The following is a 25,784-nucleotide window of genomic DNA, read 5'->3' on the forward strand; positions in this document are numbered from 1 at the left end:
CTTTGTTTGGGCTCTTAATGCCACGCTTGGTCAAATGTGACCTTGATGTCAAGGACAGTCACTCTCACTTCACCTCTGGATCTGAACTTTTCTGTCCATGTATGAACCAAGATTGTAGTAAGGTGAGGAGCTGATGGAAGGCCAAACTGGGTGTCAACGAGCAAGGTATGACTGAGCAGTGCTTGATAGCACTGTTGATGACACTTTCTCAATCTTTACTAATGATAGAGAGAAGACTGATTCATTGGGTAGGTTCTGGATTAGTGGTGCTGGAAGAGCACAGCAGTTCAGGCAGCATCCAAGGAGCTTTGAAATCGACATTTCGGGCAAAAGGGCTTTTGCCTGAAACATCGATTTCAAAGCTCCTTGGATGCTGCCTGAACTGCTGTGCTCTTCCAGCACCACTGATCCAGAATCTGGTTTCCAGCATCTGCAGTCATTGTTTTTACCTGATTGATTGATTGAGTAGTAATTGCCTGGGTTAGGTTTGTTCTGCCTTCTATGTACAGGGTGTTGTCAGTTGGATGCCAGCATTGTAACTTTACTGGAAGAGCTTTGCCAGGGTAGCAGCTATTTTGGAGCACAAGTCTTCAGTACTATTGCTGGAATGTTGTCAGGTCCTAAAGCCTTTACACTACCCAGTGCCTCCAACCATTTCTTCGCATGATGTGGACTGAATCAAATTGGCTGATGGCAGGCTTGTGTTAAACCGGTGGACCTCTGGAGGAGGCCAAGATAAATCATCCACTTTGTACTTGCGGCTGAAGGTTGTGGCAAATTCTACAGCCTTATAGAAACACTGAATGTAGGAAGTGGAGTAGGCCATTCAGCCCTTTTGAATTTGCTCCGCAATTCTGTATGGACATGGCTGATCATCTGACTCATACTTTGTTCCCATTTTCTCCCCATGTTTAGCATTGATGTGCGAAGCTTTCCCATTATTGAGAATGGAGATATTAGTGGAGCCTCCCCTTTGAATGAGTTGTGTGTTATGGAGCAGACATCAACACCCCTCTGATAATTAAAACTGAAACATCAAGAGAAGTGTGACAAGTGGTATAACCTATTTGTCATATCCCAATCTGTTATAAAGGGGTGGTTAAATCAAATCAAATCCTTTCACTCGCTCCACAATCAACAAGTAACAATTTATTTATCCAACTCCAATAGTGAACAAATGAACAGAACAACTAACAATCTGAGCAATTCCCCTCTGACTACCTGTTCCTGAATAAAACAGGATTCTAATAGGATGCTGTATGAATAAATACAAGTCCCCACTCAGGTAGCAAAGCAAAAATTAAAATTTAGTCTCAAAATTCACAGTGTCTCTTCCGAAATACTCCTTGCCTTCTCTGGTGATATTTATGAACCACCTTCCTCTGTCCAAAATGCCTTCTCAGTCATATTCCTTTGTCCGAAGTGCCTTCTCCGATGTTGCTACTGATGCTATTTAGGTTATGCTTTCTCTAATGCAGAGATGACTGAGAGCCAATTTCTCTCTTGAGATCTGAGGACTCTTAATTCTGGTGAATGACACTTCTCACCAAATTTTCAAAATGCCCACATCTTTTATATTCTTGATTACTTATTAATTTCTTTACAATCAGATTGGCGCCTGGTCATCAAAACCATCAAATTTAAATGTGATAGGTTTTCAATATCTAAGGGCTTAGTTTAAATTGGCTAATTCAAGCCAGTTACCAAAATATCAAAACAAGCCTAAGGTTTTTTCCAATCACGCATCCAATTTTTATATGTTTCCATTTCAGAACTGATAATCTACAGCTGCTAGCAGACACACTTTGGTACATCTCTAAGCTTTGAAAAGCACATTACCTCTTAAAGGGACCACATACTCTTTTCTCCTATCATTTTTACAAACCAATTCTGGCTTCCTGCCTTCCACTTTGAGTACTCTACACAACTTCATAACATATGTGATTGTCTACCACTCTTCATGACTGGAAGTAGCAGGACTGCAGAGATTAGATCTAATCCATTGATTGTGGAATCGCTCAGCTGCTCATGTTTGGCGTGCAAGTAATCCTGTTTTGTCATTACACCAGGTTGATACCACCCTTTTAGCTATACCTAGTGATGATCCTGGCATGTCCTCCTGCACTCTTCATTGAGCCAATCTTGATCCCTTTGCTAATGGGGGATATGCTAGGCCATAAAGTTACAGATTGTATTGGAGTATGATTCTGCTGTTGATGGTCCACCCTACCTCATGGAGTTGCGAGATACGTTTCAAAGCCTGTCCCTTTAACATAATAACAGACAACATAATAACAGTCAACATGATGAGAAGTATTCTCAGTGTAAATGCAGGGCTTCATCTCCACAAGCACTGTGTGGTGGTCACTGTTAACTACTTTTCTAAACAACGTGTTCAGATGTTATTACACATCTCTGGAGCAGGTGGGACTTGACCCAGGCCTCCTGATGCAGGGGTAGAGACTTTTCCACAAGAGGGCTGGTCACTTACTGTCATGGACAGAAGCACCTGTGGTAAACAGATTGGTATGGATGAAAGCAGTCTGCCTCCCCCTCTTTCCCCCCCCCCCCCCCCCCCCCCCCCCCCCCCCCCCCAGTTGTTTGGTTCCTTCACCACCTGCTGCAGACCCAGTTTACCAGCAATGTCCTTTAAGACTTGACCAGCTCAATCAGTAGTGCTAATGTTAGGTCGTCCATCTGGTTTCATTTCTTGTTTGAGACTTTCTAGGGATTGTTAGAACGGAGTTGCTTGCTAGGTCATTTCAGAGGGCAGGTAAGAGTTAGTCACTTTTGCTGTGGTTTGGGAATCGCATATCGACCACACCATGTAAGGATGGCAGATTCCTTTCCCAAAGAGCGTGATTGAGCCAGGTATTTTTTTTCCCCAACAATTCACAATGATCTCAGTTCCAGATTTTTATGGAATTCAAATTCTACCATTTGCCAAGTTGAGATTTGAACCTGTGCCCAGAATATTACCTGGATCTTTGGATTGATTGTCCAGCAGTAATGCCACTAGGCCGCAGCCTCCACATAGTGGCCACAATCAACAAATGCTGCAGGCAAAGCTGAAATATGGTTAAAGAATAGCCACTGTGGCATTGTACTGGAGAATTAGTGGACTTATTGAGCTGTGTAACAGTAGGAATTGCAAATGTTCAAGTTCACAATGGAATGGAATGAAATGGGAAGGGGGCCAAAAACCAAGTTGGTGGTTTGGGACGTAGTATATAATACATATTAAATATGCATTAGGACCAGGAGTAGTTAATTTATTAAGATCTTGGCTGATTGTGTAAATTCAACTCTACATTCCTCCCAACAACAAACCTCATCTCTATCTGGAATGGGTGACCCCTGATTTTGAAACAATGGTTCTTAACAATGGAAAACCAGTTTTATTATTATAGATATCCATCCTTTTTATTTTTAGTTCATTCATAGGATGTTGATATAATGACAAGGCCAGCATTTACTTTCCATCTGCAGTTGTCCTCGTGTTACTGGTAAGCCAGGTTGCTTGACCTGTTACAATTCATGTGGTGACACTACTCTTGAAAAGAAATTGCCAGGATTTTCACCTCACCAATGATACAATAAAATAAAATACACTGCAAACCTTAGAATTGGGATGGTCTGCTTCAGTATCTGAGGAATTGTTAATTGTACTGAATACTGTAATCATCAGAGAAAATACCCACTTCTGTCCTTCTGGAAGAAAGAACACTGAAGTTAGCGGGGCCTCAGATACTGAGCTGATTAATTCCTGTGACTACAATGATTGGATTATCAAACTGTTAAGTGATGTAAAGTTTTCCAATTTCTAACTTCATTGTTTGATAAATGATGTAAAATCACTAAATTAGTACATGGGCAAATGTTAAATTTGCACTTGATAAAGTCCCACAAGCAGTAATTAAATAGACAATATTTTTCTAATGTTATAGTCATACAGCATAGAAACAAACCCTTTGACTGAAAATGTCCGTCCCAACCAACAAACACCAAGCTACACTAATCCCATTCACCTTTGTCCATAGCCTACTGTACCCCTGTATTCGTCTTAATTCATTTTGTAATGTTCAAACTCCATCAATTTAATATTTTAAGTGGTGGAAAATAAATTCTACTATTGATGAGAATGTTCCTGTCCTTTCCATCTTTAATGTACATCTGATAAAGCCACAATTTAATCTCACAGCCACATAGTACCTCTAATAGTGCAGCACCCACTTTGTTCTGTTCTGTCGTGTCAACTTAAGTGCTGAATTGCTGGATTAGAATTTACAATACAATAACCAACGGTGAATGGACGAGCTACCAACTGAGCCAGCTCTGTCAATCAGACTTTTTTTCTCTACTTCTATTATTAATCATAGGAATAGGAGTAGCTATTTCATGCCTTGGACCTGTTTTATCATGCAAATAAATCATGGCTGCCCCATGGTCAAATTCCACACAAATCATCATCCCAAGAATCCCTTTGAGTGATCAGGTTTGTTAACCTGAGATTTTAAAGTAACTGTTGATCTAGCATCTTGCCCAAAGAGACCTGTGGGGAGTTTTCCATGAATTACTGAAAACCACCATGGTAGGTGCAGTATGTAGTCAGGAAGGCAAATAGTATGTTGGCATTTTTTTGCAAAAGGGTTTGAGTACAGAAGTGAGATGCCTTAGTGGGACTGCAGTTGGCGTATTCATTCTCCTTATGTAAGGAAGAATATGGATGTCATAGAGAGAGTGCAGCTGAGAGATGCTGAATGGTGTATTTCTGCTCCTATTTTCGACGTTTCTATCAATTAACCATTTTTGTACACAGCATGGAAACAGACCCTTCGGCCCAGCTAGTCCATGCTAACCAACTGAACTCTCCTCACTTGCCTGCATTTGGACCCTATCCCTCCAAATCTTTCTTATTCTTCTTATTCACCTACCCATCAAGATGTCTTTTCAATGTTGTAACCATACCTACATCTACCACTTCCTTTCCCAGTTCATTCCACAAATGAGCCATCTGCTGTGAAAAAGTTGCCCCTCCGGTCCTTTTTTAAATCTTTCTCCTCTCACCTTAAAAATACTTCCTCCTCTCCACTCCTCCCTCCCCCCCCCCCCCCCACCACCACCACCACCACACCCTACCCTAGGGAAAAGACCTTTGTTATTCACCTTATCTGTGCCACTCATCGTCTCTAAGGTCACACCCCCCACCCCCCAAACCTGTTATGTTCCAGTGAAAAAAGTCCTGGCCGAGTCAGCCTTTCGTTATAACTCAAACCCTCCAGTCTGGTAACATCCTGGTAAATCTTTTCCGCATCCTGTACAATTTAATATCCTTCCATTGGAAGGGCAACTAGAACTGTGCACAATATGCCAAAAGTAGCCTCATCCATGTCCAGTACAACCTCAGCATGATGTCCCAACTCCTCTACTCAATGATCTGAGCAATGAAGAGTATTCTAAACTTCTACAGCCTTCTGTAGAAGTATTTCCGAACTTGTGCCCGATTTTAAAATTTTCTACCTAGTTCTAGATTGCAAAACCATCAGAAATAGGATGCCTTCGACGGGGAGGAACTATCTACCCCTCTCCACATATCATGAAGACTTTGATTAAATTGCCCCACAAGATGTAGGTGAAGTAGGCTATTCATCCTGTTGAGCCTGCTCTGCTGTTCAGTGAGATTGTGGCTGATCTGATTATTTTTAATTTCACTTTCCTGCCATTTCCGTATAACTTTTAATTCCCTTACTGATTAAAGATCTGTCTATCTCGGCTTTGAATGTGCTTGATGACTCAGCCTCAATAGTGCTCTGTGGTGAAGAATTCTGCAGATTCATTACTGTTTAAGAGAAGAAATTCTTCCTTCATCTGTCTTAAGTGTGCGACCCCTCATTCTGAGTTCATGTCCTCTGGTTCCAGGCTTTCCAACAAGGAGAAGCAACCTTTCTGCACGTATCCTATCAAATCCCGCAAGAATCCTTTCTTATTTCAATAAGGTTACTTCTCATTCTTATAAACTCTCTCTCGCCACATAAGACAGTCCCTCCGTATCCTGTATTAGCCTAGTTAATCATCTTTAGGGCTGCTTCCAAAGTCTATATATTTCCTTAGATAAAGGGCCCAAGCTTGTTCATAGAGTTCCAACAATGGTCTGACTAATGTCTTGAAGAGATTCAGCAAAACCCCTCCATTATACTCCATTCCATTTGAAGTAAAGACCAGCATTCTATTTGCCTTCCCTATTTCCTGCTGAACTTGAAGCTAGATTATTATGATTCATAGATAGGGACTGCAAAGTCTCTCTGTTCTGTAGATTTCTGTGCTTTTTCTCCACTTAACTAATATTCCTCTATTCTTCTGTTATGTTCTCTTTTTCTTTTTTGAGGTCCTTACGCACTTGGTGCAATTGCAACACACCGATTTCTGTGAACAAGCAACCAAAGTGTGTTAAGCAAAGTACAATTCAGGTTTTGGAGAAACCCTGAACACTTTTCAGCATGCTTGTGAGGCATGTCCAGGGAAGCGCTCTCTGATGGAATCTTTAACAAACCTCGCAGAGCTTACAGAGTCATGGCAAAAAAACTCTGGGAACAAAGAAAACAGGTCCTTCCTTTATACAAAATCTTTACATCACAGCTAATAATGTCCACAAGACAACTCTCAGTCTCTCCCTCACAGTCACATGCCCCTCGATACAATACAACGTAATTCAAATCATCCCTTAATGTCCAGATCTGGTGTGAATTGTATTTTTTTAACTACAAGGAGTAGTCAGCATTTCAACTATAATGTTCTTTTTGAATTCTGAATAGGGAATGAAATCAATGTAAATCATCCCTGAATGGCAAGGGATGGGAATGTAAACCTCCCACAATGCACCCATAAGACAATGACACACCACCCTACCCCCAGAGCATTCAATTTCTTGCAGGTCAGCAGAGCAAATTAACTCTCTTTAATATCACATTTCCTGCAATAGTACATCATGTTATGTGTTCCCAGCATTTATTCCAACTGGCAAATTTTTTGTCGACTCGCTTAACTGGTCTATATCCTATCATATGCTCTGACGTCCTTAACTCTTGCCTCCCACCTATTTCTCTGTCATTTGCAAAGTTAGCTGTACAGTCAGTTCTGCGAAAACGTGTGTTTCTTCAACAAGAATTGGCTTTAACGATTTGAACAATTTAGACCATTACTTGTAGAACATGAGCTTTGCTTACCTGAATTGGCTATAATGCAATTCCAGCCCCATTAGTTTAAATGATGTGGCTGTTGTGCGATTTTCTTGTAACACGAGCTCGCACAAGAACAGAACTATCCTGTTATATCAGAGCCAATTGTATTGTATTCACTTTTTTGTCATCCAAGTCATAAACATATGTTGTAGATAATTATTGCCCCAACACCGATCCAATTGGCACACATTATTTACTGGTTGCCATCCTGAAAATGTCTTGTTTATCCCACTGTCTTCTCTTCATTAGCCAATCCTCTATCCATGCTAATATACTAACTCTAACACCATGGGTTCTTAGCTAATTAAGCAGCCTAATATTTAGTATTTTATTAAATGCCTTCTAAAATCCAAAATATATCACATGCACCACTACTCCTTTAATTATTTTGCTGGTTACCTTCTCAAAGAGCTCTGGTCAGTTTGTCAGGCAGGATTTCCCTTGATGAAGCATCCTGACTCTGCTTGATCATACTATGTAAAATAAAGACATCATACCCCTACTACCCAGAGTTGCTCACTCAGAGACAATTAGTGGTTTAACTTGAGGGTCACCATGCCTCAGGTGATAGGAGAGATTGAGAGGGAGAGTCCTTTGTGGTAACCTCAGCTGGTACAGGAATGGAACCCATCCTTTTGGCATTACTCTGCACTACCCACCAGCCATCCAGTCAACTGAACTTATCAACTCTGCCATATAATGTATTTCCAAGTGCTCAGCTGTTACATCCTTCATAATAGATTCTACCATTTTCCCAATAAGAGGTATTAGGCTAGCAGGCTTCTAGTTAACTTTTTGTCGACTACCCTTTATTATAAAAGGTGTTACATTGACAAGTTTCAAAAGCTCTGGGAAGTTTCCAGAATCCAAGGATTCCTGAAAGATTATGATCAGTGCTTCCACTATCTCTACAGCTTCTTCCTTTAATATGCCCGGATATGTCCCATCTGGTCGAGTGGTCCTCTTGGTCTTTAGCACCATTGGTATCCCCAGCACCTTTTCTCAGTGATAGCTGTTGTATTTATTTTCTCTCCTTTTGGTCCTTACTTATTAGGTAATTTTGGAATGCTATTCTTGTCTTCTGTGAAGACTGGTGAAAAGAATTTATTCAACTCTTCTACCATTTCCTGGCTTCTCATTATCTTACCTCATTCTGTCAGGGGCTATGTTCACTTTGGCTTCTCTCTTTTTTATACGTTTAAACAAGCTCTTGCTGTCTAATTTGATATTGCTTGCAAGTTTACCCTCCAAGTTAATTTTCTTTTTTTTTTGGTTGTCTTTTTGTGTATTTTAAAACTTTCCCAATTCTGTCACAAATGTTTGTCAGATTGTGTGTTTTGTCTTTCAATTTGATGCTATCCTTAACCAGCCCAGTTAATCACTGGCTTTATCCCCTTCCGTGAATCCTCCTTTCTGACTGGAATATAGTTTCTTATTAACCTATTTAGAGCTATGTTACACTTCAGGAGCAGATGGGACTTGAACTGGGCTGCCTAGCTCAGAGGGAGCAATACAAACACTGGACCACGAAAGACCCTCCTCATTGAAATATATCTTTGCTGTGAGCCATTAACTATTTTCTTTAAATGTGTGCTTTTGTCCCTTTTTAATTGTCTTTGCACCTAAACTGCTATCCCAGTCCACCCCAGCTGGCCTTGACCTCATACCTTTGCGATTACCCTTTTAATTAAGTCTAGCATGGGTGTTTCTGACCTAAGTCCCTCGATCTCGATTCTGCCATGTTATAGTCACTGCTTTCCATAACCTTCTAAGTTCCAGGGAATGTAACTCTAATTTATTTAGTCTTTAATAATTTATGGAAATTGCTACCTAAATGTGCTGAGTTCATGATGGCATCCCAACAATTTGATAAACTCTGAATTCTTTGTCATTTTAAAGTGATTGTCAAACAGTAAACTATGACTTTGTGAATAGAATACTGTATGGTATTATATGCTTGTAGTTTTCTCTTAGCAACATTGTGTATATGCATAGTTTGCACAATAATATACCAACTATTTTAAAAATGCAACTTTGTGAAATTTTTTATCTTTATGCAGATTAGCCAGGCATTTGCAGAAGGAAGTGCAGTCAACAACCAACTCTTCTGAACTCTCAGAGGACCAAAAGGTAAGTGTTGTAGAGTAATGTTAAAATATTAAATTGGAATATCTCTCTGGACATTCATGTAATATTAAAGGGTTAAACTGCACTGACTGAACATTCTGGAAGTGGGTGGGGATGACTCCCACTCCAATTAGACAGTCATTTGCTACTACTCCCCTACTATTATTAACATAAACAATCATTTAGCCCCTTCCGTTCAGAAATACTTTCATAGTCATCCCCTATGCAATCACGTTTGCTTGCTTGAGCATCCCCAATGCCGAAGCCTATCACACCTATGTTGTCTGGGGAAGTAGTGGAGCCAGAACTCATTTGCAGGTCCACCCCAAAGCTAGGACACATCACACCTATATTGTCTTGGGGAATCACTGAATCACTGCATTCAGATGCACCCAGGATTTAGGGCATTTACATTTACATGATCTCCAAGGATGACCTCATCCTACCATTGTATCTGGGGTAACATGTGACTGTGACAGAGTGGCTGGGGGTTGTCTTGAGTGGCACGTGACTGTGGAGGAGTGGCCAGAGTATCTGTGAGCATTACTAACTGACGTGTATAAAGGGGATGTTTTCTTTGTTCAGGGGCCTCTGACTTGACTTCGCACGCCAGCGAAGAGGGTCAAAGGGGTCACCTCGCTTGTATAGGCTTTTATAAACTTGAACTGTTTGCAGACGTTGGCGTGTGCAAATTGCATCTCGAGTGATACATCAGGAAAAGAACCTAACAGTGAGCACTCAGAAATCTTTGTGCTCATTATTCAGACCTCCTGGTTTCATTAGTTTATTCTAAGCATGCAGAAGTAAATTTGATAGTCAGTGCTGCAATTGCAAATCTTACCAATTTACTAAAAAATAAACTGACAACTAAAATTTTGAAGGACAACATTTCTTGCAAGACTTAAATTTTCAAAGAGCGCAGTATGTTCTCTTGCACTCTAGTGTGATTGGAATAACAAATCTGACAGAAATATTAGTTAGACTGTACAGGATTCAGAGACAATTGGTTAATGATGAATAAAGGTAATGTTTCTTTTGTTTAGGTTTATAATCTGATCTTCTGCCCTTTTCTGGGCGGCACGGTGGCACAGTGGTTAGCACTGCTGCCTCGCAGCGCCAGAGACCCGGGTTCAATTCCCGACTCAGGCGACTGACTGTGTGGAGTTTGCACGTTCTCCCCGTGTCTGCGTGGGTTTCCTCCGGGTGCTCCGGTTTCCTCCCACAGTCCAAAGATGTGCAGGTTAGGTGAATTGGCCATACTAAATTGCCCGCAGTGTTAGGTACGGGGTAAATGTAGGGGTATGGGTGGGTTTCGCTTCGGCGGGTCGGTGTGGACTTGTTGGGCCGAAGGGCCTGTTTCCACACTGTAATCTAATCTAATCTAAAAAAAAATCTATTTTTGCAGCAATTTAGGAGAGTGGGAATTAGGAATATGCAATAAATGCTAGCCTAGACTATGGCGTCCACATCTTTTCTCGGTCTCTCTGTCCACAATCTCTTGTCCTCCCTCTACCTCTGCCCCTCTTTCAGCATTCCACCCCCCAATACCCCAAAAAAGATGTATCTCAAGTTACAAAATGCTGAAAAGAATGAAAACCGATCACCCAGTATTGACCTAACTGGTTGACATGTCAAAGGCACAACCAACTGAGTTACTTGTCCAACAGTCAACTTATTAGTCCTGGTCTACCAGCACCAGGGAGACACACTGCTGTACAATTGATAGGGGTAACCTTGGGATTCCTCAACATTGACTTGAAGTATCATGCCATTAAGTCCTGCGTGGGCAGCAAATATCTGGGGAATTCTGTCTCCTACCCTCATCCGACAAATCTGTTTGTCCGTGGTAAGCACAACTTGAAAGAAGTATTAAGGGTAGTAAGGGCTGTAACCAGTGTAAGAGACCCCATGTTTTTTTATTTTGGGACTATGAACTGAAAGTTGCACTGCTGTGATTGGCACACCAGCCAAGTTTTGCGACTTGAATGTTGTTTTGTGTGTTGCATGTTGCTGAGCTGTGCAATACAATGTTTCTTCTTTTGGAAGTAGTAAGAGGCAAAATTCGAGAATGAGCAGCATGAAACATCCTTATGAGTTACAGCAATTCTCTCTGACAACAGTCGTCTAGTCAGGCTGCAGTGGTTTAAAAAAAAATCTAAGTGCTAAGAGCAGATGAGTGAACAGAAGTATCCAGACACTGAAAACAGAAACACTTAGTTTTTCTGTCATTTCCCCACTCCTAAGAAATAATTCATACAACAGAAGTCCTAAGTTCACCCGATCACTCTTAGAATTCAAGAACAATTGTCATTCAATACACAGTGTATCAGCTTGTCAAAAAATAAAGGACTGAAATAACTATCTTCCAATCTTGTGTTGTGGACTTTTGCTCTTTGGAATTTTGTTTATATACAACAGGTGGCAAGAGAATATTTTTGTCTTTTTTCTGTCTTAATTGTTATTTAAGTTTGTGTATTTGGTATGTAATTTAAACTACAGAAATTAGAAATCCTCCTTTCACTGTTCTTGTTAAAGTTATGATGTGGAGTTGCCAGTGTTGGACTGGAGTAGACAAAGTTAAGAATGACATGACACCAGGTTATAGTCCAATAGGTTTAGTTGGAAGTACAAACTTTCGGAGCACTGTTCCTTTGTCAGGTAGCTAGTGGAGCAGGAGCTACACAGAATTTGTAGCAAAACATCATAGTGTTATACACTGTTGTGATATATTGAACAAATATAGATTGCTGTTAAGTCTTTTAGAATGGGTTGCAGGTTTGGAAAAGCTGAAAGACTTAACAGCAATCTATATTTATTCAATATATTGCAACAGTGTATGACACTATAATGTTTTGCTGTGTCCTATGATCCTGCCCAACTAGCTATCTGACAAAGGAGCAGCGCTCCGAAACCTGTTGAACTATAACCTGGTGATATGTGATTTTTAACCTTATTAAAGTTAAGTATATTCCAATAAATGATTATTTTCTAATTCTAAAGAAACGTGAAGAATGTGGGGGTGGGGTTAGGGGGGCTGAGAGATTCTATTCGATTCTCTACAGTGTGGGAGGAAACCTGAGCACCCGGAGGAAACCCACACAGACATGGGGAGAATGTGCAAACTCCACACAGACATGCGGGAATCGAACTCAAGACCCTGGTGCTGTGAGGCAGCAGTGCTAACCACTGAGCCACTGTGCCACCCATGGATAAATAGGAGGTTGGGGGTGGGGCCAGGTGTGAGATAGCTGAGAAAGCGATAGGTAGATGCAGGTTGGGGGCGGGTGGGGGGTGATGGTGATAGGTCAGAGGGGAGGGTGATGGTGATAGGTCAGAGGGGAGGGTTGGGATCGGTGGAAAGGAAGATGGATATATGGGGCAATTCAATATGGTGGTGCTGAGTTGGAAGGTTGGATCTTGGATGAGGTGGGGGGGGCGGGAAGGGAGCTGAGGAAACTAATAGTCACTGTTGATGACGTGGTTGGAGGGTTCCGAGGCGGAAGATGAGGCGTTCTTCCTTCAGATGTTGGGTGGCTTGGATTTGGCAGTGGAGGCAGCCTAGGACTTGTATGACCTTGGCAGAGGGGGAGTTAAAGTGGTCAGCCACATGGTGGTGGGGTTAATTTGTGGAAACTGAGCTCCACCCCTCCAACTACAACAAGAATGGAGACACCCCCCCCCCCCCCCCCACACACACACACACACACACACACACACACACACACACACACACACACAATCTGTCCTTGTCTTTTAGCTCCGCCTCCTGCCCTAAAGTCTCCAGATACAGCACATCACCCTCCGCCATTTTTGCCACGTACAATCCGACCCCAGACCAGAGACAGGTTTCCCTCCCCGCCCCACAGAGACCATTCCCTCCGCAACTCCCTTGTTAGGTCCAGGCTTCCCCCCCCCCAACCATCTTGTGGCCTGAGCACTTTTATTTCCAGCAACTTGAGTTCTATCTGAACTCTTCTGGTTTTAAAGCTCTGCAAACTACAGTATTCACTTCGTATGATTGGTTCCCCTGAATGAAAAGCTTCATTCTCCTGAGAGGAGAAATAGATCCTATCATAGGGTCATAGAATTTTACAGTATAAAACAGGCCATTTGACCCACTGTCTCACCAGCTCCTGAAGGAACTACCCAGATAGTTCCATTCTCCACCACTGTCATTGTAGCCCTGTAAATTCATCATTTTCAAAGAGACTTGGGGTGCAGGGCACAGTTCTTTGAAAGTGGAGTTGCAGGTAGACAGGGTGGTGAAGGAGGTGTTTGGCATGCTTGTCTTCATTGGTCAGTGCATTTGAGTATAGGAGGTGGGATTCATGTGGCTATACAGGATATTGATGGGATCACTTCTAGAACACTGCATTCAATTCTGATCTCCCTGCTATAGGAAAGATGCTGTTAAACTTGAAAGGGTACAGAAAAGACTTCCAAGGATGTTGCCAGGGTTTGTGAGTCTGAATAGATTGGGGCTTTTGTCCTTGGCATGTCCGAGACTGAGGGATGAACTTAGAGGTTTATAAAATCATAAGGGGCATGGATAGTGTGAATAGCCACGGTCTTTTTCCCAGGGTTAGGGGAGTTTAAAACTTGAGGGTATCTGTTTAAGGTGAGAGGGGAAAGATTTAAAGGGGCAGCTTTTTCATGCAGAGGATGGTGTGTGTATGGAAAGTGCAAGTACGGAAGGTGTATGACTAGGAAGGGTTTTGAGGGACATCTGGTCAGCATGGTTGAGTTGGACTGAAGGGTTTGTTCCTGTGGGAAAACAATTCTTGACTCAATAGATCCAGCTCTTTCTTTTTTTTGAAACCATCTCTGGAATCTGCCTCCAGAACAGAATTCCTCTTCTGAATTTAAACTTTGAGTGTTTTGTTCTGAAGTCAAAACTACCTTTCATCACAGTATCAACTGGTGAGTATGGAACACAGGACTTTAAGCATACTAAATATTGGAAGCCACCTGCTCTTGACAGGGTGAAGCCATACCTCAACCAAAAATCCGATTTGGAAAATCTGCAATGCTCTCAAACCTTGAGTGGTGACAGACAGTGTAAAGACTAACTGAAGGAAAAGACTTTGAATATATCAGCCACTCTTACAGTGGATCCTAGCATATGTGTGAGATATAGCTGAAGCATTTGCAAACACTTTGATTCGGATCTGCTGAATGAATGATCCTGCTCAAGGTCCCTGCCATCACAGCTGTTAGCTTGCAGTTAATTAATTTACTTCAGGTGATATCAACAAATAGCCATGTGTACAAGATGCCGAAAAGACTATAAATCCAGACAATATGCTGGCTGTTGTGCTCCAGAATTAGCTGTGCTTCTTTCCAAACTGTTCTTTTCTAGTTTGAACATCGATATATACAATATGGAACATTATCCAGGTACATTCTATACGAAAAAGCAGGATAAGTCAGATCCAAACAACTCCATCCCATTTGACTATTCTTAATTATAATCAAATTACTGGAAAATATATCCAACAAGCTATAGAGCAGCATTTAGTCACCACTAACCTGCACACTGAATCTCTGTTTGTGATCTGCCAAACCTATTTGATTTAGGCATCATTTCAGCCTTGGCAAAAACTTAGACTGCAGCTCTCTTTGTACTATCTCATAGATGGTACATACTGCAGTCACTGTGCACTGATGGTGCGGGAACTCAATGTTTAAGGTGACTGGGATGCCAAGCAAGTGGAGACTATTCTGTCACACTCTTGTCCTTGTAGATGGTGCGCAGGTTTTGGGGATTTTAGAGGTGGCCGTCCACTGCAAAATTACCGACCTCTGATCTGTTCTTGAGAAAGCACTTATGTGATTCATCTAATTCAGTTGCTGGTTGGTGGTGAATTGAACACTGATTCCCTGATGATAAACAATGATGTCAGTTATTAGTATTAGCTATCAACGGGAAGTGATTAACTCACTTATTCAGTTGGTCGTACCCTGGCACTGGATGTGTGTGGGGTTGGCTAGCCAGCATTTATTACCCATCCTAATTACCGAGAGGATAATTAAGAGTCAAACACAAGGCATAGAATGTGCATTTGGACCAGTTTACATGTGGCATCAAGGAGTCCTTGTACAGTTGAAGTCAGCAAAATGTTGTGGGAGAGGTAGGGAACTTCTTCACTTCGCACGAAGGAGAACGATTATGATTATTGAAGGCTAATAATCATCTCAGATCCAGGACTTTGTAGTAGTTCCTCAAGCTAGTGCCCGAGGCTCAACCATGCTCAGGTGCTTCATAATGATCTTCCCTCCAAGGACAGAAATGGGGATATCACTCATTATTGCGGTGCTAACACACAGCCAACCTTGAGCATCATTCAGGCTTGGGCTGATAAATGACAGGTGACATTTATGCCAAACGTGGCCAGGCAGTGACTGTTTCCAACAAGCAAGGATCAAATCCTCGCCCTGAGTGCAATATTGCTGAATCTGCCTCATTAGCATCCCGGGAAGTACAGGACCAAATGTAGAACAGCCCTTAATAAATAGAGAGAGAGATTGTGCCATAAGTAGTAATGTCAATGGATTACTAATCCAGAGGCCTAGACTAATTCTCTGGGGATTCTGGATCAGTGGTGCTGGAAGAGCACAGCAATTCAGGCAGCATCCGACGAGCAGTAAAATCGACGTTTCAGGCAAAAGCCCTTCATCAGGAATAAAAGACATTGGGCATTTCTTCCGCCGCCTTCGCCTCCGTGCCTACTTCTTCAACCAGGACTCTTGCCCACCCTCTGACGACTCCTTCTCCCACCTCCAACACACCCCATTCACCTGGACACCTCGTGCTGGCCTCTTACCCGCCCTCGATCTCTTTATATCCAACTGCCACCGTGACATTGACCGCCTCAACCTGTCCACCCCTCTCACCAACTCCAACCTCTCACCCTCACAACGCGCAACCCTCCACTCCCTCCGCTCCAACCCCAACCTCACCATCAAACCGGCAGACAAGGGAGGCGCAGTGGTAGTTTGGCGCACCGATCTTTACACTGCTGAGGCTAAACGCCAATTCGCGGACACCTCCTCCTACTGCCCCCTTGACCATGACCCCCACCTCCCACCACCAAAGCATCATCTCCCAGACCATCCATAACTTCATCACCTCAGGGGATCTCCCATCCACCGCCTCCAACCTCATAGTCCCACAACCCCGCACCGCCCATTTATACCTCCTGCCCAAAATCCACAAACCTGACTGCCCCGGCCGACCCATTGTCTCAGCCTGCTCCTGCCCCACCGAACTCATCTCTGCATACCTCGACACTGTCCTGTCCCCCTTAGTCCAAGAACTCCCCACCTACATTCAGGACACTACACACGCCCTCCACCTCCTCCATGATTTTCACTTCCCCGGCCCCCAACGCCTTATCTTCACCATGGACATCCAGTCCCTATACACCTCAATCCCCCATCACGAAGGACTCCAAGCACTCCGCTTCTTCCTCTCCGGCTGACCCAACCAGTACCCTTCCACTGACGCCCCTCCTTCGACTGACTGAACTGGTCCTCACTCTTAACAACTTCTCCTTCCAATCCTCCCACTTCTTCCAAACCAAAGGAGTAGCCATGGGCACCCGCATGGCCCCAGCTACGCCTGCCTTTTCGTCGGATATGTGGAACAGTCCATCTTGCGCAGCTACACTGGCACCACCCCCCACCTCTTCCTCCGCTACATCGATGATTGTATTGGCGCTACCTCATGTTCCCATGAGGAGGTTGAACAGTTCATCCACTTTACTAACACCTTCCACCCCGACTTCAAATTTACCTGGACTGTCTCAGATTCCTCCCTCCCCTTCCTAGACCCTTCCATTTCTATCTCGGGCGACTGACTCAACACAGACATTTACTACAAACCGACGGACTCCCACAACTACCTAGATTACACCTAGGTAATCATTCATCCCGTGTGGTTGGAGGATTCCTAGGCGGAAGATGAGGCGCTCTTCTTCCAGGCATCGTGTGGTCAGGATCTGGCGATGGAGGAGGCCAAGGACCTGTATGTCCTTAGTGGAGTGGGAGGGGGAGTTAAAGTGTTCAGCCACAGGACGGTTGAGTTGGTTGGTGCGGGTGTCCCAGAGGTGTTCTCTGAAACGTTCCGCAAGTAGGTGGCCTGTCTCCCCAATGTAGAGGAGACCACATCGGGTGCAACGGATACAGTAAATGATGTGTGTGGAGGTGCAGGTGAATTTGCGACGGATATGGAAGGATCCATTGGGGCCTTGGAGAGAGTTGGGGGGGAGGTGTGAGTGCAAGTTTTGCATTTCTTGCAGTTGTAGGGGAAGGTGCCGGGAGTGGAGGTTGGGTTGGTGGGGTGTGTGGACCTGACGAGGGAGTGGAGGAGGGAGTGGTCTCTCCGGAACGCAGATAGGGGTGGGGAAGGAAATATATCCCTGGTGGTGGGATCTGTTTGGAGGTGGCGGAAATGACGGAGGATGATACGATGTATCGGGAGGTTGGTGGGGTGATAGGTGAGGACCAGTGGGGTTCTGTCCTGGTGGCGATTGGAGGGGCGGGGTTCAAGGGCAGAGGTGTAGGAAGTGGAGGAGATGTGGTGGAGAGCATCGTCGACCATGTTGAGGGGAAATTGCGGTCTTTGAAGAAGGAGGCCATTTGGGTTGTTCGGTATTGGAACTGGTCCTCCTGGGAGCAGATGCGGCGGAGGCGAAGGAATTGGGAATATGGGATGGCGTTTTTACAGGGGGCAGGGTGGGAGGAGGTGTAATCTAGGTAGCTGTGGGAGTCAGTCGGTTTGTAGCCAATTTTGTATCCAATATGCTAGCTCATCCTGGACTTCATGCGATTTCACCTTCCAGAGCAGCCTATCATGTGGATCCTTATCAACAGCCTTACTGAAATTCATATAGAGAGTGTCTCCCATCCTCCCCTCATCCACCTTCCTGGTCACTTTATCAAAGAATTTGTAACAAATTTGTGAAGCATGATCTTCCACACTCAAAACCCTGTCTTTCCAAAACCCTAATCAAACCCTGTTTTTTTCAAATGCATGCATACCTTATATTTCAGCATCTTCTCAAGTAACTTATCTACCACAGATGTTAAGCCTACTGGTCTATAGTTCCCAGGCTTTTCTTTGCAGCCTTCCCTGAGTGATGGCACAACATTCACTGCCCTTCAGTCTTCTGGGACCTCACCTATGTCAAATGATAATGCAAAAATACCAGCCAGGGCACCAGCAATTTCTTCTCCAGCCTCTTGCAGTGTTCTTGGATATATCTGGTCAGGACCAGGAGATTCATCCACCGTTATGCATTCTAATACATTCAACGCCATCTCTACTGTGATGTGGACTGTCCCCAAGAGATCACCACTAACCTCACCCCAAGTTGCGAAGTCATGTTGTCTTTCTCCATGGTAAACACAGGAGAAATATTTCTTGAGGATGTCACCCATCTCCTGTGGTTCTACACATACATGTCCACTATGGTTCTTGAGGAGTCCTGTCTCGCTCATTCTTTTTCCTTTAATATACTTAAAGTACCTCTTTGGATTCACCCTAATTTTCTCAGCCCAGGCTATCTTGTGCCCCCTTTTGCCCTCCTGATTTCCTACTTCAATATTCCTCCTGTATTCCCTGTATACCTCCCATGGCTTCCCTTAATTCCAGCTGCCTCTACCTGAGCAACGCCGTCTTTTTTTTTCCCTGGTCAAAGCCTCAATATCTCTTGTGATCCAGGATTCCTATTCCTGTCAACCTTGCCCTTCACCCACACTTGAGCATATAGATCTTGAACTCTAGCTAGCTCACTTTTAAAGGCCTCCACTGCCAGTGGTCCCATTGCCTGTAAACAAACTACTCCAATCAACCACTGCAAGCTCCTGTCCAATTCCATCAAAATTCACCTTGCCCGAATTTAGAACTTGAATCTGTGGACCAGTTTTGACCCTCTATGTAACTATTCTAAAATTAATAGAACTGTGGTCACTGGTCCCAAAGTACGCTCCAGCGGTCACCTCTGTTACCTGTCCTGCCCTATTTCCCAAGAGTAGGTTGAATCTTGCCCCTTCCCGATTAGGACCCTATATATATAATTGCTTGAGGAACCTTTCCTGAATACGCTTCACAAATTCCACCCCACCGAGGCCCTTAATGCTCTGGTCGTCCCAGTCTATGTTAGGAAAATTAAAATATGCTACAGTCACAGCCCTGATGCTCCCTGCCTATTTAGATTACTTAGTGTGGAAACAGGCCCTTCGGCCCAACTAGTCCACACTGACCCACTGAAGCGCAACCCACCCAGACCCATTCCCCTCCATTCACCCCTTCACTTAACACTACAGGCAATTTAGCATGGCCAATTCACCTAACCTGCACAGTTTTGGACTCAGGGAGGAAACCTGAGCACCCGGAGGAAACCCACACAGACACAAGGAGAATGTGCAAACTCCACACAGTCAGTTGCCTGAGGTGGGAATTGAACCTGGGTCTCTGGTGCTGAGAGACAGCAGTGCTAACCACTGTGCCACCATGCTGTCCACAATTTATTCCTCTAATTCTTGTTGACTATTTGGAGCCTACAGTACAACCCCAATAATGTCACCATCCCCTCTTTATTTCGTAACTGCATCCACAAAGCCTCACTAGATGATCCTTCAGTTATTTCATATCTGATTACTGCTATGGTTCTACCTGCCAAACCCCCTTCCCATCTCTCCACTCCACCCTCCCCTCTGACCTATCACCTCCATCCCCATTCCCATTCAGCTATTGTACCCTTTGCTACCTTCTCCCCCACCCCCTTCCTGTCTCTATTCCTGATGAAGGGCTTTTGTCCGAAAAGTTAATTTTTCTGCTCCGATGCTGCCTGACCTGCTGTGCTTTTCCGGCACAACTCTGATCTAAAGCACCTGTACCCTGGCACATTAAGCTGCCAGTCCTGTCCCTCCCTTAACCTGTAATGGCTGTAATATCCTAGTCCCACATACCTATTCACACCCTGAGTTCATTGGCCTTTGTGGGGCATTGGGACTGGTTCTAGGGGAGCTGGGACGTATACAAACTGGATGGATTACATCTGGGCAGGACTGGAACTAATGTGTTTGCTAGGGTCATTGGTAGAGTGGTTGAGGAGGGTTTAAACCAGTGTGGCAGGGGGATGGGAACCAGAGGAGTTGGGCAATAAATGCAGAAATCGAGTGAGAGTTAGAAACCAGGGCAAATGTGCCTAAGAACAGGGTAGGAAAATACTGTTGAAAAGAACAGGGGAGATGGTCTGAAATGCATGTGTTTTAATGCAAGAAGTATAGGCGGCAAGGTAGATGAACTCTGGGCATTGGTTGGTACTTGGAACAATAATGTTATTACGATTGGGGAGACTTTGCTGAAAGAGGGACAGGACTGTAGCTGAATGTCTCCGGTATGATAGAAAGGATCTTAAAGGACTGGGGGAGTTTTATCGGTAAAGGAGTATCTCTCAACTGTACTGAGGCAGGATACGTCCGAGGACTCATGCAGCTAGGAAAGGTGAAATCACAGTGCTGAGAGTATACTACAGGCCTCCCAAAAGCAAGTGAGAGAGACACGAAAGAATATGTAGACAGATTTTAGAAAGGTGTAAGAACAGGGTTGTTGTAGTGGGTGATTTTTAATTTCCCCTGTATTAATCGGGCCATTCAGGAGGGTTTCTTGACACAGTATGTAAACAGAGTTGAAAAATGTGGTGCTGGAAAAACAGCAGGCCAGGCAGCATCCGAGGAGCAGGAGAATCGACGTTTCGGGCATAAGCCCTTCTTCAGGAATGAGGCTGGTGTTCCACATCCATCCCAAATTCACCTGCACCTCCACACACAACATTTACTGTATCCGTTGCACCCGATGTGGTCTCCTCTACATTGGGGAGACAGGCCGCCTACTTGCAGAACGTTTCAGGGAACACCTCTGGGACACCCGCAACAACCAACCCACCTGTCCTGTGGCTGAACACTATACCTCCCCCTCCCAATCTGCCAACGACATGCAGGTCCTTGGCTGCCTCCATCACCAAACCCAGACCACATGACGCCTGGAGGAAGAGCGACTCATCTTCCGCCTAGGAATCCTCCAACCACAAGGGATGAATGTAGATTTCTCCAGCTTCCTCATTTCCCCTCCCCCCACCTTATCTCAGTCCTAACCCCCGGATTCAGCACCGCCCTCTTGACCTGCAATCTTCCCGACCTCTCCACCCCCTCATTCCTGAAGAAGGGCTTATGCCCGAAATGCCAATTCTCCTGCTCCTCTGATGTTGCCTGGCCTGCTGTGTTTTTCCAACACCACATTTTTCACCTCTGGTCTCCAGAATCTGCAGTCCTCACTTTCTCACAGTCTGGAAACAGTCCAACCAGGAAAGGGTTTTGGTTTTGGGAAATGAGCCCTGCCAGGTGAGTGAAGTTTCAGTGGGGAAGCATTTTGGGCGTAGTAACCATAATACTGTGAATTTTAAGTTAGTCATGGATAGAGATAACAGCAGTCTTCGGGGGAAGGCAAACTGCAATAATAATAGGCAGGAACTGAAGCATGTTGGAGGCAACTGTTGGAGGGTAAATTGACATTAGACATGTGGGAGTATTTCAAACAGCAGTTGATAAGAGAAGTGTCCGGTTCCTGCGAGAATGAAGGATTGGTGTGGCAAGTTACCTTGGATGACCAGGGATGTTATATGACCTTTGGTTTAAAAAAAACTGAAAAAGTAAGGTGTGGGAGGATTAAAAAGTATTAAGGTAGATAAGACCATGGGTCCTGATAGGATTTATCTCTGAATATTGAGGGAGGGAAGAGAACAAATTGCTGGAACAGTAACAGACATTTTTGGCCACAGGTAATGTTCCCACAGGTTTGGAGACTAGCCAATGTTGTCCCATTGTTTAAGAAGGTTAACAGGCAACCTTCCTTGGGTCTCACATCAGTGGTAGGGAAATTATTGGAAAACATTCTCTGGGTTAGCTTTATATGGGTTCAGAAGCAAATGGTTTGATTAACGATAGAAAACATGGTTTTGTGCAGGGTGAGGTTGTGCCTCACCAACTTGATTGAGTTTTTTTTTTGAGGAGGGGACGAAGATGATTGGAAAAGAAATTGGTGTTGTCTACCTGGACTTCCGTAAAGCCTTTGACAAGGTCCCTCTCAGCAAACAAGGTCCCTCATAATACAAAAGGTAAAGTCACATGGTTTCAGGGGTTGAGTTGGCAAGATGGATACAGAATTGACTCTGTCATTGGAGACAGAGAATAGTGGTAGAAGGATACCTTTCAGAATGTAGGGCTGTAACTAGTTGTGTTCCACAGGGATCAGTGCTGGGGCCTCTGCTGTTCATGATCTACGCAAATGATTTGGATGAAAACATAACTGGTCTTATTGGTAAGTTATGGATAATACAAAGATTGGTGGAGTTGCGGACAGTGAGGAGGATTGTCAGAAGATGCAACAGGATATGGATTAACTGGAGGCTTGGGCAGATGTATTACAATTGGAGTTTAATTGGGGCAAATATGAGGTAATTAATTTTGGAAAATAAAGTACAGGTGAAAATTATACAGTGAATGCCAGAACCTTTAGGAGTATTGATATGCAGAGATTTGGGTGTGCAGGTCCACAGATCACTGAAGATGGCAGCACATTTAGTTCAGAAAGGTAAAAAAAGGCCTTCTTTGGAAAGGGCATTGAGTATAAAGATGGATAAGTTATGCTGCAGGTTTATAGAACTTTGGTTAGGCCACTTGGAATATTGCATACAGTTCAGATCACCGCTGAATGATGCGGATGCTTTAGAGAGGGTACAGAAAAAGTTTACCAGGATGGTGCCTGGTATGGGGGATTTTAGCTATGAAGAAAGGTTGGATAGACTGGGTTTGTTTTCACTGGAATGAAGGAGGTTGAGGGGTAAGCTGATCAAAGTTTATAAGATTTGTGAATGGCATGGATAGAGGGGAAAGTATGAGGCTTTTCCCCCTAAGGGTGGAGAGGTCAATTACTAGGGGATACAGATACAAGATGCTTGGGAGGAAGTTTAAAAGAGATGTGCGAGGCACGTTTTTTTTTCCCCCACAGGGTGTGAGTGCCAGGAACATGTTGTCAGACGTGGTGATGGATGCAGGCACAATAGCAGCATTCAAGAAGCACCTGGACAAATACATGAATAGGAAGGGAATAGAAGGGTCCGGATCCTGGAAGTGAAGGCAGTTTTCGTATGGAAGGGCACAAGCTTGGAGGGTTGAAGGGCTGTTCCTGTGCTATATTGTTCTTTGCTCTATGTAGTTGCAGTGCAGTATGTTGCCAGGAGCTGAGATCCAAGAGTGTATGGTAATTTTAAGATGTTTCCATACCCACCCTAATAAGTGAAGCATGTTGGTGCAAATCAAGAATTTATTAATGGTTTGTTAAAGTGTAGCCAACTACACAGAAAAAGACTGGCTATGGAATAAATGGGTTAACTTTGTCATCTTTGATCACAATAATCCCAGAAGCTGTGGAAAATTAATAGAAATTGAATGCCAAAGACCTGTCACTCATCTGAGCCATGGGAAGAGTAATTATTAAATTGACCCTGATTTAGGTTGTTTGAGTTGTCCGTGTAGATCATTTAGCACTTTTTGAACAGGATATGTTCTCCCCATGTCTAATCAACATTAAGTATTGTGGATTATATTAATTTTTTTCCTTATTAAGAATTCCTACAGTGTAGAAATAGTCATTCAGACCATCAAGTCCACACTGACTCTCTGAAGAGCATCCCACCAGAACCTATTTGTTTCAATAGTGCTTGCAAAATCTTGTGTGTGAAATGTAAATGTGTTCCAGAGTCAGTTGATTGTATTTTTAAGGTACTGTACCTAAGAATTAACAAAATGTAACTTTGGCATACCTGTGGTGAGGTTTACCTCTGAACAGATCTCTGTTCTTGCCTGTGAATGCTGTTCCTCTCTTCCAGAGGTTTTAATGGTGCTTCTCTCTCTTTTGCAGAAAACACTTGGCAAAATCGCAACATGCCTTGAATTACGAAGCACAGCTTTGCAGGTAATATTAATTAGTTAACCTTGTTGATCTGCGTGCTCATTGAATATATTGTGTGATATTCAGATTTCTGTGAGAATTAGAAATTCTTTGGAATGTTATGATACTGAGTTTCTTTAAAATCAGTGAACTTGTGATCTGTTTGTAACCTTTGCACAATCAATCTTACTAATGGGAATAGTTTAAAGGCTGATGTTTATCTTAAAAATCAAACAGTAAAATATTAAAAAGAAAAGTAAATGGTAGTGGTTTTTGAAAGTGTTTATTGACACTGTTACATATCACTGGAAATCTATTCTGTCTATTCCCAGTGTGGTCTCAAAAGTTAAAGTTTTTTTCTCTGAGGTAAACAAAAATGACTACTTGTTACGAATAAATAGATTCTAACTACAGATAAACAGTTATGAACCGTCAACATATAATTCTACTCATTAAAATTCTAACCGTCTTATAAACATGCTGTTAGGGAGGTCCTGGACAGGCACAGGCAGGAAAGAAACTTGGGCATGATAGGCAGAGGGAAACACAGCAAGGTAGTCCATGTTCTCATGGTTCACTGAGATGGTTCTATGCGTTTGGCGGGATGTGCCACTCCTTGATTCTCCTTGTCCAGCTTCTTTATAAATAGGCATCAGCCAACTTTCTGCAAGCAAGTCGCAGTCTCTGACTTGCTGGTTAAGAACTACAACTTAAAACAATTGATGAAGGAAAAATAAACTGGCTTTCTACAGGCTTACGGTGTTGTTTTTAACAACAGAGCAGAAACACAACTCATTACTTTCCTTTCTTGAAATCTAATTACTCTGCCTTAAACATTGACACTCCAGTGTGAATCAATTTCATTATTGTTGGCAGGCAGATGGCTTTTATGATCAATGTCTGTCTGATAACTAATTCACAAACCAATCAGCTAATTGTTGCTGGTCAAATCTTCATTCGTACTCAGCCCTCTGGTTCCAGTTATCTGTAGCCTGACTTTCATGACAAGCAACAGTATAAATTGCATTCACATTGAGTGTCAGATTATTTGCTTCCAAAATTAGATTTTTTTTTAGATTAGATTACTTAGTGTGGAAACAGGCCCTTCGGCCCAACAAGTCCACACCGACCCGCTGAAGCGCAACCCACCCATACCCCTACATTTACCCATTACCTAACACTACAGGCAATTTAGCATGGCCAATTCACCTGACCTGCACATCTTTGGACTGTGGGAGGAAACCGGAGCACCCGGAGGAAACCCACGCAGACACGGGGAGGATGTGCAAACTCCACACAGTCAGTCGCCTGAGTCGGGAATTGAACCCGGGTCTCTGGCGCTGTGAGGCAGCAGTGCTAACCACATGCCACTGTGCCGCCCACAAAGGTAACTCTACCTTTGA

The 25,784-nt window shown here is 43.5% G+C and overlaps 1 protein-coding gene across 2 annotated transcripts in view; it reads left to right on the forward strand.

The window, feature by feature from the left end:
* The window catches only part of aida (axin interactor, dorsalization associated), a 101,187-nt gene that overhangs the window by 15,887 nt on the left and 59,516 nt on the right, over positions 1–25,784 (forward strand). For both annotated transcript variants that reach the window (XM_043687334.2, XM_043687335.2), the window contains exons 2-3: positions 9,299–9,368; positions 24,352–24,405. In XM_043687334.2, coding sequence (XP_043543269.1) covers positions 9,299–9,368; positions 24,352–24,405 — 124 coding nt within the window. The remainder of the gene's footprint in view (positions 1–9,298; positions 9,369–24,351; positions 24,406–25,784) is intronic.

Source organism: Chiloscyllium plagiosum, unplaced genomic scaffold (genome assembly GCF_037043375.1).
Source record: "Chiloscyllium plagiosum isolate Xiang-an unplaced genomic scaffold, Cpla_swu_hap1 HiC_scaffold_3, whole genome shotgun sequence".
NCBI classification, from domain to species: Eukaryota; Metazoa; Chordata; class Chondrichthyes; order Orectolobiformes; family Hemiscylliidae; genus Chiloscyllium; species Chiloscyllium plagiosum.